At 33.8% G+C, this 13,782-nt stretch overlaps 2 protein-coding genes across 10 annotated transcripts in view; both read left to right on the forward strand.

Annotated features, from left to right (window-relative positions):
* The first annotated feature begins 2,357 nt into the window (after positions 1-2,357).
* On the forward strand, positions 2,358-11,102 carry LOC113849898 (septin and tuftelin-interacting protein 1 homolog 1). Of its 5 annotated transcripts, none has more exons than XM_027480133.1 (3): positions 2,358-2,525; positions 2,610-5,296; positions 9,327-11,102. In XM_027480133.1, exon 2 carries the CDS (start codon positions 2,634-2,636, stop codon positions 5,253-5,255), a length of 2,622 nt encoding a protein of 873 aa, XP_027335934.1. In that variant the 5' UTR covers positions 2,358-2,525; positions 2,610-2,633; the 3' UTR covers positions 5,256-5,296; positions 9,327-11,102. The 5 variants fall into 5 exon arrangements, with proteins under 5 accessions (XP_027335934.1, XP_027335932.1, XP_027335935.1 ...); XM_027480131.1 differs by having other exon boundaries at positions 2,366-2,520; XM_027480134.1 differs by having other exon boundaries at positions 2,366-2,515.
* Positions 11,103-13,087: 1,985 nt separating this feature from the next.
* Positions 13,088-13,782, forward strand: part of LOC113849124 — a 35,941-nt gene continuing 35,246 nt past the window's right edge. For 3 of the 5 annotated variants that reach the window (XM_027478777.1, XM_027478780.1, XM_027478778.1), the window contains exon 1: positions 13,136-13,360. The gene's annotated coding sequence lies outside the window, so the exon portion shown is untranslated. Of the gene's footprint in view, positions 13,361-13,782 lie in introns of all 5 variants that reach the window. The other 2 variants (XM_027478779.1, XM_027478776.1) reach the window with 2 other exon arrangements.

A 13,782-nucleotide genomic window follows, 5' to 3' on the forward strand; every position in this document is an offset into this window, starting at 1 on the left:
AGACGCATAGTTACGTAGTAAGTCTCTCTTTGTCACCGGTTGCATGCCATTTTTTTGGTTTGTTCTTTCTTCTTCTTCTTTCTTCAATTTCATCCCCAAACTAAGTGCTCTGCAATTTTTGCTAGGATTTTTATCTCTTAGACTCTTAGTCATGGAATCCTAAAACTAAGGTGCATACTCTTAACTGTTTCATATTTTTGGCTGTTGGAAAAAAAATATGCATTATTGAAGTTGTTTGGGTTGGAGCAGCACTATTCTTGTTCCAACAGTTTGCTGGAATAAATGTTGTAGTATATTACTTTTGACATTGTAGCAAGTGCCTCCACCCATGTTTTAACCCTATTTTGTTAGGGAAAAAATATGCAAATAAAGAAAAAATTTGAAATTGGACTTCAAAAAATAGACAAATAAGATTTTTTTTATTGTTTTTGTTAAAAAAATCATTTTGAATATAAATTGGTCTAACTCAGTTCTTTGACCTGCTTAACATGCAACCCCCTTAAACTACAATCTCATTCTTTCTTTTTTTTGTGAATATAAGGGAGCAAGGCCCCAAAGAAAACTAACTCACATTAAAATGAGAAAAATCTATGGCAAACTGCAATAAAATTCAATACGGAACAGTATGAAAGATTCGAATGTTACTATGAAATTTTAAGGCACAACAAGTTAAAGTACTAGTACAAGAGTTGCAGGAACGATTAATATAACTAATAACTACTTTCAAGTTTAATTTAATTTTGGCTTTAATGTCATCTACTTGTTCCGGTTCTAACATCAGATCCAGAATATTTGACAAAATTAAATCCATATAGTGCCTACAATCGGATTCAATGATCAAGTTCCTATAACCAATATCTATTGTCATGTTTATGCATGTGAAGATAACAAGAAGTTCAATGGCCACGGGTGACGGAGCAACAATCTTATCAGCAAAAGCTCTCATAAAACTGCAATGAGGATCACAAAAAATTCTTGCAATGCCTTTTCCAAAGACACACGGCCAACATCCACATTAAGCTTAACCCACCAGAGGAGCAATCCAAAGGGAAGTACTACCTCTATTCAGCTCTAGAGAGTATTACCTCTATTCCTGCAACCTCATTCAACCTGAATTTCTAGGCAGATGGTTACAAGCTCAAAAATATAGAGGTCAGTTTGGACTGTTCTTAGATCAACTACACCCGAAATTGAGCCATTATACAATCCTACTTGGACCTGTATAATATTCAAAAAGATTCAAGTGTCAGATCTTAGCTATCAATTTTTGGTCACTTATTCATGTTTACAAAATTACTATAAAGTAATGAATTTCAAAATAATAAGGATATTTTCTTTAATATTTTATATAAAAAGGAGGAGAATCAATATTTATTTTATTTTATTTATTTGTTAAGTTGGCAGGTAGTTTATGTATGTTATTTGTTACAATTTATCATGTTATAAAAAAATATTTATTTTATTATTGGATATAAAATATTTATACAATGAATGTGGAGAACCATGATCAATCACCAAAAGTATAAAAAGTTATTACTAAAAAAAGTACAAAGCTATTTAAATAAATTAAACGTGGATGGAATAATTAATTACATAAGTTTATGGATGTTTAATATCTTTCACATACGAATAAAAATTAAAATAAATGGATCATATAAAACTCTTTAGTAATTTATATATTTGATTACAAATAAAATACTTTTCATAACTTTTCTTGAATAAGATATTAATAAAACAATTATAAGAAAATAAAAAGTTATTTAATGAAATTTAGTATACCTAAATTTTTTTTATAAAATGTTATATATAAAATTACCGTGAATAAAAAAAATTGGAGATAAAATTTCGTTAATAAATAAGCAATATAATATTATGGGTTGAAATAATAAGATACTAAAACGCATCTTTATAAGATGAAATGAAATTTAAAGTGAATATTTTAATTAAAATTAATTCTAAAATCTAAAAAAAAGTAATATATTTTAACTAAAATTATTCTTTACTTAAAAGTAATATTTTAATTTTAATATTTATTATTTATTTTATTTTAATTATAAAAATATAATATTTAATACAATATACATAATTATGATACGTGTATAGATAAAAATCTATTTGTATTTTATTTACATTGATTTTTAATATGCAATAAATAAACAACAAAAATACTCCGACCAAATACACCAAAGACCATTACCCTAGTTACAAAGGTACAAACATACCCATGCTTCTATTAGACAAAAATTAATGGTAAATATTTTTTTTACTTAATTTATTAAAATTAAATCCTGATAAAGAAAAATTTAATGACTAATTTCAATGTTTTGTAACTTTTACTTGACCAAAAACTTTTATTCAAGGCTTATCAATCATCAAATACAGTGCAAAAGCGACACCGTTTTGCCTCAACCCTGTTACCCTTCCGTGCTAAGCCCTTTCTTCCCTGCTTCGCTTTCGTGCCTTTATTTTGTGAGACTCGACTCGTCCCAAGGGTAGAAGAAGAAGAAGTGAAAGGGTAAAGCAAAGTGTGTACTGATTCTCTGTGTAGTTTTTCATTTTGTTTTGTCATGACTTTTCTCTTTTTTTATTCTGCTTGGTCTTGATTACAGGTTTAGCGTGTATTTGCTCTAAACATGGACGAGGATCAAGAAATGGAACGATTCGGAATGGAGAATGATTACGAAGGTGGGCAATGGATCGGTGGTGAGTTCTACTACCGGAAACGCAAAGAAAAACGCACCCAGACCAAGGACGATGTTTTGTACGGTGTTTTTGCGGATTCCGATGACGACGAAGACAATGATTATTCTAGCAGAAAACGGAGAAAGGACCGCGATTTTTCGAAGAAGCAGGACCTTACTAAACCTGTGAATTTTGTGTCTACGGGCACTTTTATGCCCAATCAAGAAATTGTTGATAATAAGGCCAAAGAGCATGATGAGAAGGATGGCTATGGTAGTGATGATAGGCCAGGGTTAGGGTTAGGGTTAGGGCTTGGTGCGGGGTCTGCTAGTACTTCAGGCGCTGGTTTAGGGTTTAATTCTGGTAAGGTTGCTAATGGTTCTGATAGAAATGATGATTCTGAGGAGAATGACGATGGTGGCGATGATAATTTTTTGCCTACAGCATTTGGGAAGAAGCTTAAGGAGGGGGCAATGAGGAGGGAGAGAGAGAGGTTGGAGAAGAAGAGGGGGCAGCGACAGAATTTAGGTCAAGATGGGTTTGGTGATGTTGGGAAGTTTGAGAAGCATACGAAGGGGATTGGGCTGAAGCTGTTGGAGAAGATGGGTTATAAAGGGGGTGGGCTTGGGAAGAATGAGCAAGGTATTGTGGCTCCCATTGAAGCAAAATTGAGAGCAAAGAATTCTGGTATTGGGTTTAATGACTCTAAGGAGGCTGTGCCGTTGCCCGCTTTGCAGCAAGAGAAGAAGAGCGTACCGGGAGTCACACAAACTACAGTCAGTAGAACGAAGGAAAGGTTGTGGTCGAAGCAGACGAGGCTGAAGAAGAAGAAAGAGGAGGAAGAGTATGTAACTGCAGAAGAGTTGTTGGCGAGCAAGCAAGAACAAGAGCTGGAGGTTGTTCAGAAGGTTTATGATATGAGGGGGCCGCAGGTTCGGGTGTTGACAAATTTGTCTGATTTGAATGCAGAGGAGAAAGCAAAAGAAAATGATGTCCCAATGCCGGAACTTCAGCATAATGTAGCGTTAATAGTTCGGTTGGCTGAGGCTGACATCCAAGAGATTGATAGAGATTTGAGAAGAGAGAGGGAGACGGCGCTTAGCTTGAAAAAGGAAAAAGAGAAGTTAGAAACTGAGGCAGCGTTTCAAAAGAAGCAGCTGGATTATTTGGAGGAAATAATGAGGGTGTTGGAGCGAGTCGGAGAAGATAACACTTTAGGAACATTGACATTGGATTCACTTGCTCAATGCTTTAGGGACTTGCACACAAGATATGCTGATAACTACAAGTTGTGTAATTTATCGTGCATTGCTTGCTCATATGCTCTGCCTTTGTTTATCAGAGTGTTCCAAGGATGGGATCCTCTTCGAAATCCATCTCATGGGTTGGAGTTGGTATCACAGTGGAAGGTGTTGCTTGAAGGAGAAGATTCTGTCGATATATGGGATATATCATCACCTTATTCTCAATTGGTTTCGGAGGTTGTATTGCCAGCTGTCAGAATATCTGGTATCAATACCTGGCAAGCACGGGATCCTGAACCAATGTTGCGGTTTCTGGAATCATGGGAAAAGTTACTTCCTCCTTCAGTCCTTGCTACCGTATTAGACAATATAGTCATGCCAAAACTGTCAAGTGCTGTAGATACTTGGGAACCACATCGTGAGACCATTCCTATTCACACTTGGGTGCATCCATGGCTGCCTCTGCTGGGACACAAGTTGGAGGGTATTTATCAGGTGATTCGTTTCAAGTTGAGTACTGTTCTTGGTGCCTGGCACCCAAGTGATGGTTCTGCTTATGCTATATTGTCTCCTTGGAAGACTGTATTTGATTCTGCAAGTTGGGAACAACTTATGCTTCGTTTTATTGTACCAAAGTTGCAGCTTGTCTTGCAAGAGTTCCAAGTGAACCCGGCAAGTCAGAATCTTGATCAATTTTACTGGGTAATGAACTGGGCTTCTGTCATTCCTATTCATCTGATGGTTGATATGATGGAGAAAGTCTTCTTTGCCAAATGGCTTCAGGTTTTGTATCATTGGTTGTGCTCAAATCCTAACTTTGAAGAAGTTACAAAATGGTATTTGGGATGGAAAGACCTTATTCCAAAAGAACTTTTGGCAAATGAAAGTATTCGATACCAGCTTAATCGTGGTCTTGATATGATGAACCAGGCTGTTGAAGGTATGGAGGTGGTCCAACCTGGTTTAAAGGAGAATATCAGCTATCTTAGGGTACTTGAGCAAAGGCAATTCGAGGCTCAGCAGAAAGCAGCTGCCTATGCTCAACAGCAAGCTGCTGCAAGCGTGGGTGGTGCAGTCAACGCTGATGGTGTGCATGAGTTGAGCTTGAAAGAAGTCATTGAAGCCCATGCTCAGCAACATGGTTTACTATTCAAGCTTAAGCCTGGTAGAATGCACAATGGTCATCAAATATATGGGTTTGGTAATGTCAGCATAATAATAGACTCTCAACATCAAAAGGTATATGCCCAAAATGAAGAAACATGGTCTTTGGAATCCCTTCAAGGCTTGCTAGAGTTGCATAATAAATCCCTTACTAAAAGACGCTGAATTCTGCATTGGCCAATGTGAAGTAACATCTCATTTCTCAGGTACTCTATTTATAGTTTCTTGTATGAGTCGTATTCATTTGATTACAATTTCAGGCTTGGGATGTTGTAGTTTTCCTGCATTCTTGTTTTGTGCAACTTTATGTTTGATAATAAGTGGAATTGGTAGGTGTAAATGATAGACAAAAAAAGGAGACTCTGGTGCCAAATTTTTTGGACATTCTTGTTTTTAATTTCTTAATCAGATGGCAATTTCCTCACCTTACTTGGCTTTCCCTTTTTACTATTTTCCAATAATTAATCTCCATGCACACATTAGTTTCCCAAAAATTATTAGAATTTTAGAACAGTGTATGGACATATGACCTAGTTAGATCAATGGGTATATTTCCATGTATTATTTGGTGAAAAGTATTGCTCACCTCAGTGGAAGGGAGAGGGCGCAATGGGGAAAATTTGGTGCCATTGATTGGACCCTGCGTGCCTCATTATATCACGCCCATCATCCAAGAGGCTCTTGACCAATAAGTTTAGCTGCTAACACGTGTCAAGACTAAATTTTATCGAAGGAGATTAAATAAAAATAGTTGTGTTTTTCTGCTAGTTAAACTCAAAAGAGTGGCAAATATTAATGCTAGGAAAAGTATGAATTACTGGTTTAGAATAGTAACTTGATTTATTTTTGAAATTGGCATTGTGGATACTTTCTTGAACAAAATTTCCAAATTGCTGTAACATCCTTTTGCTGATGGAAGATATTTACTTCAATAATTACATTTTTCAAAAGAGCTGCATATTTCCGCTTTCAAATACAAACCTCTGTTCTTTTCTCTTAGTGGAAATGGCTAGTTTAATGTGACAAATGTGGTAGTAATTAGTTGGAACTGGAATCACATGAACTGCAATTAGATTTATGTGATTTGAAGCAAGTCCTCGTCCAGTCAATGCAGATTGGTTGAAGTTTTTGTTTTGTTGTGGAATCTATGTTGAGTTGGCAGAATTGCATGGAATCTCAATTTTTGTTGCAATTCCAAGTAAACAGATATTGGAGGGATTGGGTGCTGAACAGCCATCATGGGGCAATAATACCAGGTGTTGCTATGGCTGGAATCACATAGGTAGATTTTTGTGAAGATGGCAACCAGAAACAGGCTTGTGCAACTGTGCACTTCCTTGATTATGAATCTTACAATTCACATTGCATTTTGATTCACCCTTAGGAAAACAGGGTCTTTTGCAGTTCAATTCAGTATTTCAGAACCATGTTGACATTCTTAAGAAAAATCTTTGCTTTGATTTGAGTCTCTGGTTAAGAAATGCTGAATTGCTGATATCAAAATTGGTAGGAAGGACATTAGATAGGAAAAGGGACTTGAGTGAAAGAACCATCTTTACACCTGGAACTGGCATAATTTCTTAATATCCATTAAGTGCTCTCCCAAAAGTAGTTTGAGTAATCTGTCTCAAGATAGTTAAATTGGGCTTCAAGTTGTGAATCGTAAGACCTATTTTTGAATCGTGAATCGAATCGTATCTTGAATCTTACAATTCAAGATCAATAATTTAAAACATAAAAAATATAAATATAAGAGTATTGTCAATGTTATCAATGGTGGAAAGCAAAAAAACTGCCATAAAATTATGGCGGATGCCATGGCGGGTTATGGCGGAATAATGGCGGTCATATATATATTGCAAAATGTGATATAAAACTAGAAAACTAAGTACATATAAAAGAAGGAAGGTTTTGAGAAAAAAAGAATAAAATGGTTGTACAATAGTGAAAAAAAGCTGAAGTTATAACAACAGAAAAGTAGAGAATTAAAATAAATATGAAGAAGGAAACTTGGAAGTGAAAACAGAAAAATAGAATCAAGAAAACAAAATAATAAGAAAAACAAAAAAAAATGGGGGAGTAAAACAAATGGGAGAGGGAAAAACAGAACTGAAAAAAAAAATAGGAGAGGGAAAAACTAAGAAAGAGGGACAGAGCTCAGAGAAGCAAAATGGACAATGGACGTCGGAAAATAGGGCCTTCGACTCAGTTGCCGGAAAACAGCCGGAAAGGATGTCTTCTCTGGCGAAAATGATGAAGGAGATGGAGAAGTTAGCTTTAGAGAAGAAGGAAGAAAAACAGTGCAGAGAGAACCCTAAATATTTTACCCTTCAGAAAATTTACCGCTTAAGAGAATGTAAAAATTTTAAGTGGAAAAAGTCTATTTTGCCCTTAAAAAACCCTAAAATACGTAAAGCAAGGGCAAGATTGGAATTTTGCTCTCTTTCTCCATTACACTTCAAAAGTGCACACCCACACCATGACACTACAATTAGGGCTTAACCTCTACGAAGAAATACTTTACAGCAAGCATCAAATGTTGGACTGCCGCTCCACAGTGGCATAGCAGCCATGAAGAAAGGAAGAAAATATGTGATAAAGGGTTTGGGCTCACAGATTTTCTTTTTGGAGCAGGTCCAATCAGTGGCCCAACTCAATTTTTCCGACAAAAATGCCATTTTTCTACATTTTCCGCCATGGCCGCCGTTACCGCCATGGACGTAACGGCCGCCATTGAAAAACGCCATAAAATGGTAACGCTGTAACGGCGGGGTTAAAAACCGCCACTGAATTCCACCATGACGCTGCCATGACCGCCATTTTGTAACAAAGAAACATCAAAACATCTCATATATTAACATTTTGAAGTCAAATAATATGTACCTAACAAAAAGAGGAGAAAACAAATAAAAAATAGGAACTGTTGCAATGGCAGAGGCGATCACCAAAAATCTTGAATACCAGAAATCTTGAAAAGGGAAGCAATGAACAAATGCCGGAAAATCTGATTTTTCCAGTGAACAGAAAAACAAAGGAGATGCCAGAAAAGATGATTTCTCCAGCAAAATGGAGCAGGTGAGCCTCCGGACTAGCTGATTTCTCCGGCAAAATGGAATGGGTGTGCCTGTGAGAATGGGAGAAACTGCGACGCAAGGTCAGACTTTTCGCGGAGAGAAGAGAGGGTGGGGAAGACGAAATTAACACGTTTTATAAAGGGTAAATGACTTTTTTACCCTTAAAAAATAATCCAAAAGGTGTTTTATAAAAAATAGAATAGGGTTTCTTTCTTTCCCCCAAATCACCAGATCGTGAATGTCTCCCTGTTTTGACTGCGAACACCTGCACCTGCCACGGTGCCAAATGCCCCATGATGTGGCGGCCGACAGCCACACTGCACCGCTCCGATTTGAGCGCTACCCGGTTTGCAAAGGAATTGTGTGCCGCGATCCAGATTCACGATTCAGCCCGATACGTAAGATTCAAGCAATTATGGCAATGATTCAAACGTTAAATCGATTCTGCCTTACAATTCGGATCCTTGTGTTACAGAATCGATTCGAATTGTTAGTATCGTATTGTGAATCGATACTAACTACACTGATCTGTATCATGTGTCCATATTTAGATACATTTGTCAAATATGGCTCTAAGAGCTGTCTTAATGATATGATTTATTGAATTTTCTTGTCCAATTTCTATAAATCTTCAGCATTCGATTAATGTAATTGGATTTATATTAACTTTTAATTTTTTAATATTACATTTGCAATATGTCCCTTCATATCTTGAGTGTTTGCTTGTCATTTTCCTCTGTTTATCAAATGCATTTGCTTTATAATTTTCATCTGAATTAGTATTTGAAATCATCATTTTAAGATATGCTCAATTTTCTATTTTTGTCAAATAGTTCATCAGCCTCATCTCATTTATCAATAGGATGAGCTAATTAAATCAGCTTAAAGTAATAATCTCCTTATGCTAGATTTTGTAATTGTTATCTTCATCGCTGTTCAACTATATAGGCGTCAATTTTATCCTATGAGGAGGACTGCAAAATTTTCATATAAGTTTAGTTTGAGAGTTTTGCTCTATTTGACCATTCTACAACATTTGATTTTAGAAGTGATCTTTTAACTACAACTTCTGCTTTTGCCAAATTTTAATGTAGATATTTTGAAGTTTAATATGGTCAATGTAAGAATACACACTTGACTTTTTCCTTTTACTGGATCGCAGGGGATTTTCATGGCTTTCTTAAGTTGAGCTTCATGGCTGTGTCACAATCAGGAAAATGAGAGTTTTGCAAGAGGTAGCCACATATTTCAAAGCCAATATGTTGTTTTTACCACTTCGAAGTTCACGTCCTGTGCAGGAAAGAAAATTAGGAAATCTGAGAGTTGATTTCTTTATGTGTTTGACCAAGCTGTATTTAAAACGTTCCAGTCCTCCTTTGTCCCTCAAAAAAAATGAAAAAACTATTTATCATCTAGTTTTTGGTACAAAAAGAAATCTATTTCAAATTTTTGGTAAACGACATAAATGTGTTGAAATTGCTAGGTTTTTAACAACAATTCTGTAGAATAGTGGTCAATTCTTACTACAAAAGCATTGGTCAAATTATTTATGAATTGGTACTGATATTAGAGAAAGTATGGCTGGACTTGTACGTTTATGACCCAAAGATTACAGGTTGAAGTTGTGGAATCAACCCTTTGCAAAATGCAAGGCTGCCTACCTACTGTAAACCCATTTTTGTGGTCCTGGAACCCCTCCCCCCTTTCTCTCTCCCCCGAATAGCGGGAGCTATATAACACCAGGTTTTCTTTTTAATTATTCAGTGATTATAGAGTGGCCCTGCTAAGCATAGTCATGCTGTGGAGTTGGGTATTCTTTGGTTCAAGTATGTATTACCTCCATTCCTATTTATCTGTCTTGAGTGAGAAGAAATTAGGCTCTTCATTAATCGGTTTCTTTTTAACTCTTAGACTGTTTAAACAATATATATATATTTTATATGATCATACGGATATTAGTGGAAGAATAATAATTGATGATGTCTTAATTTTTTATATGGACAGATGAATAGAAATAAGGGTAGAATTTATTGTTTCCTTTTTGTTTTGCGGGTCTGACCCATTTTTCCATTTTTAAAAAGGAAGAAAATGCACTTCAGGGTTCATGAATTGAGGTCTACAAGTCTTTAGAGGTCAGTTGTTTAACTTCAAGAATCACATTTTAGAAAAGCGAACTTGTTTTGCCTTTTTTTTTATATATATAATGAGATTTGCCTTTTTTAATACTATACACACTTGTTTTCTTTCAGTTTTTTTTTTTGCTTCCGGTCAACAGCACGTTCAGATTTTTAAACGCATGACACCATTGTGCTATGGTTTTAGGTCAATAACAAAATAATTTTGCGTATTTTATCGCTTGTTTGGATCTCCATTGAGATCTCCGTCGAAAAAAAAATCCTTAAAGCTTCGTTAATAGCGCATTTTTCTTTTGGTCAACAGCACGTTCAGTTTTATTTTTTGCTTCCAATTTTCATGTTACTCTTGAGGTTTTAATCTTAAGTATCACATCATTTCCAAACCCAGCCATTCTTCTCCTTTAACCCGAAATTCAGATCCTACTTACTGCCATTAAGTACAATCTAGTCTTGAGTATCACACCGGATGGTATGTTATCATTCAATAATTGTTACTGTGCACAGACATGCCCCTAAAATTCATGTCGTTATTCATTAGCAATTGGGTCATCGTTTGTTAGTGTGAGAGCAATTATGCACAATACTATGATGTTGTTTGTAAACAATTGAGCAGCCATTACTTGTGCTTATGCCATCATGTTTCCCCAACCTTTTCTCAACTCTCATTTGTAGGCAATGCAGTTGAGCAACCTTGCCTCAAGCCCCTTAGCTTGAAATATATTAATGTTGCCAAATGCCAATCGATATCAAGTATCCAATTGTGAGTGTGATTGAATCAAGAATCTCATTTAACAATATAAAGCAAAGAAACAAAAAAAAAAATAATTCAAGGACTTGCGAGCATGATAGAAGAAACTAAAGAGGAAGTTGAGAGTGATAAAGCAATAAGAACAACAAATGAAGCGTCTTTAATTTACAGTGTGTTTGGTAATATAAATTTATAACTTATTTGGCAATAAACTAATAGAGATGCTTGAGAAATAAATAAATAAATAAAAATTATAATTTTTGAAAGTTAGTTTATGAAATACTGTTATTTTAAGTAGTTTATAACTTATTGAAAGCTAACTATGAAAATTTTTTCTCATCTTTACACTTTAATTTCTAAATAATTTATGTTAACACAAAATTACTCTAACTTTTCTCTTTTAATCCGTTAAGATATTTCAGCTAGTTTCATAACAAGTCTTATCAAATTGTTCAAATCAACTAATTATAAGCTGCAAATTTTTCAACAAGCTTATCAACCATAAGCTACAAAATATAAACTTTGAGACAATTTTACCAAATATAACCTTAATTAAATCAAATCATTTTCACAAGTACAATTTTTTAATATAAATATCAAACTCAATCACTGAATTTTCATAATCTTTACCTATTTTGACCTATTAATCTTAAACCAACTTAATTTTTAGAGTTAATTAAAGTCAAGTATGTCCTCTGCACAAATAAACCTAAGCCAACTTCCTTCTCTATGATAATAAATCATAGGGCAGTCTTTTTGGGGTCATGTGATTTGATAAGGAGAGGGGAGAACATTTTTTATTTTAATAAATGCATTTAAAATTAATATTTTTTAAAATAAAATATATAAATTAATATATTATCATAAACGTAATATATTAATCATACATTTATCATCATAAAATAATATATAATTTTTTATTTTAAAATTTAAAAAATTCTCTCCTTCCCTTATCCTCTAAAACCTTTCTCTCAAACACACTCTTAAGCATTTTTCAAAGAAATTTACGAAAATTGTTAATATTACATGTTCACGGTAATAAAAACTGCTCAATAATTAAATGTAACATACAATTAATCTACTAAAGTAAGATATGTTACCCATATATGAAAATTAAAAATTTATATTTGGTTGATTAGTAATCATTGTCCTTTTTTAATAATTATCAATCAATTAGATAATATTAATTCATGGCGATAATATTTAATTCATGGCTTTTTAAGTGATTATAATAAAAAAAATTAATAATATGACAATTGATAATTAATTGCTAGTATAAAAGTTCTTTACAACCATGCATTTTAATTAAACTTTTGGGCATAATTACAATTTTTTGTCCCTCTAGTTTAAGTTATGTGCAATTTTTGTTTCTAAATTTCCTGAGTTAATTAAGTTCCTTTATTTATAAAATTGTGCACATTTAGTCGTTGTTGATTTTTTTTCTACCTAAATATTTTAAATGCTAATTTTCTACTCAAAGTTTTTATAAATTAAATTTTTATCTATTAAAAAATAACCAATTAAAACATAATTTTCTACCCAAAATTAAAATAACTCTTAAAGCTTTTCCTCTTGAAACCCTAATCTCATATCTTATAAAAAAAATTCAAGTTTATCATTATTTCCTCATTTTAGTGCTTTTGAACTTTTAGAATTACTTTATTGTCTAATTTTATTACAAATTCTCTAAAATATTGAATAAAAAAAATAAAGAATTGAGAATTTTAAGTAAATAAAGATTGATTGAGGATTAAATTTATATAATTAGCTAAAACAATTGAGAACCAAAATTGCATTTAACCAAACTAGTGAAATAAAAATGTAACTAAGTCTTATTAGCAAAAAAAAATATTATTAGCAAAATGAAACTAAGTAAAAGATTTAAAATAGCATCAAAATGTTATTAAGTCAAAATTTTAAAATTAAAATAATTAAAATTGGTGTTTACTCTCTTGACATTGTATATCCGTTTTAAAAAAAAAAGGGAAAAAATAAGCCGCCCCAAACGTGTAAAACACTTGCAAGTTTCCCCGTTAAAAGAGGCACAGATTGGCAAAATCGATTTCACACTCTTCACTCTTTCTATTCCTTTTCATGTCCTCTTTTCAATAGCCATTATTTATTTATTTTCTCTTTGAAATTTGAAAAAGTCTCATTTTTACAATTTCTCTATCTCCTTTGACTCGCCCCACACAAACCCACGTTTCCTCTCTCTCTGCCACCATCGTATAATTTCTCGCTTCCTCTCTCTCTCTCCACATTTCTCTTACAACCTCCTTTTTTCGGTGCTTCCCAACGTTGTACTTGCTGTCGGTGAGCTCCTGCATCTGATCACGGTCTTTATTTCCCCTTTTTTTTACAATTGTCATTGCTCACGTTGATACGTTAATTTGGATGCTCTGGTGTTCCAATTTGGATTTTTTTTTTAACTTTTTTGTTTTTTGCATTCTGTTACGATTATTGTGTGTGGAAAAAAAAGCATTAGCAGGGTTCTCATGAATGTATCGATTGGTGAAATGGATTAATTTTGAGGAGTTGAGAGTTTGGTTTGTGGTGTTAATTGGATGGTTATACAGGTTCTAGTGGTCATGCTTATCTGGTGTGAATGTAATTGTTGCTGTTTGAATGTATGCTACTTTTGCTATTGAATGGTCTTTGTCTTGCAAGTTGCTATTTAGTTGTGCATACCGGTTTATTGTTTGCTGGTAGAATAAGATATTGTTGTGTGTATATGT

The sequence above is a fragment of the Abrus precatorius genome, unplaced genomic scaffold, assembly GCF_003935025.1.
Source record: "Abrus precatorius isolate BTA unplaced genomic scaffold, Abrus_2018 Scaffold9, whole genome shotgun sequence".
Taxonomy (NCBI): Eukaryota; Viridiplantae; Streptophyta; class Magnoliopsida; order Fabales; family Fabaceae; genus Abrus; species Abrus precatorius.

What these genes read in the sequence shown, in the direction of transcription:
- LOC113849898 (XM_027480133.1), top strand. Translation starts at nt 2,634, where the DNA reads ATGGACGAGGATCAAGAAATGGAACGATTCGGAATGGAGAATGATTAC.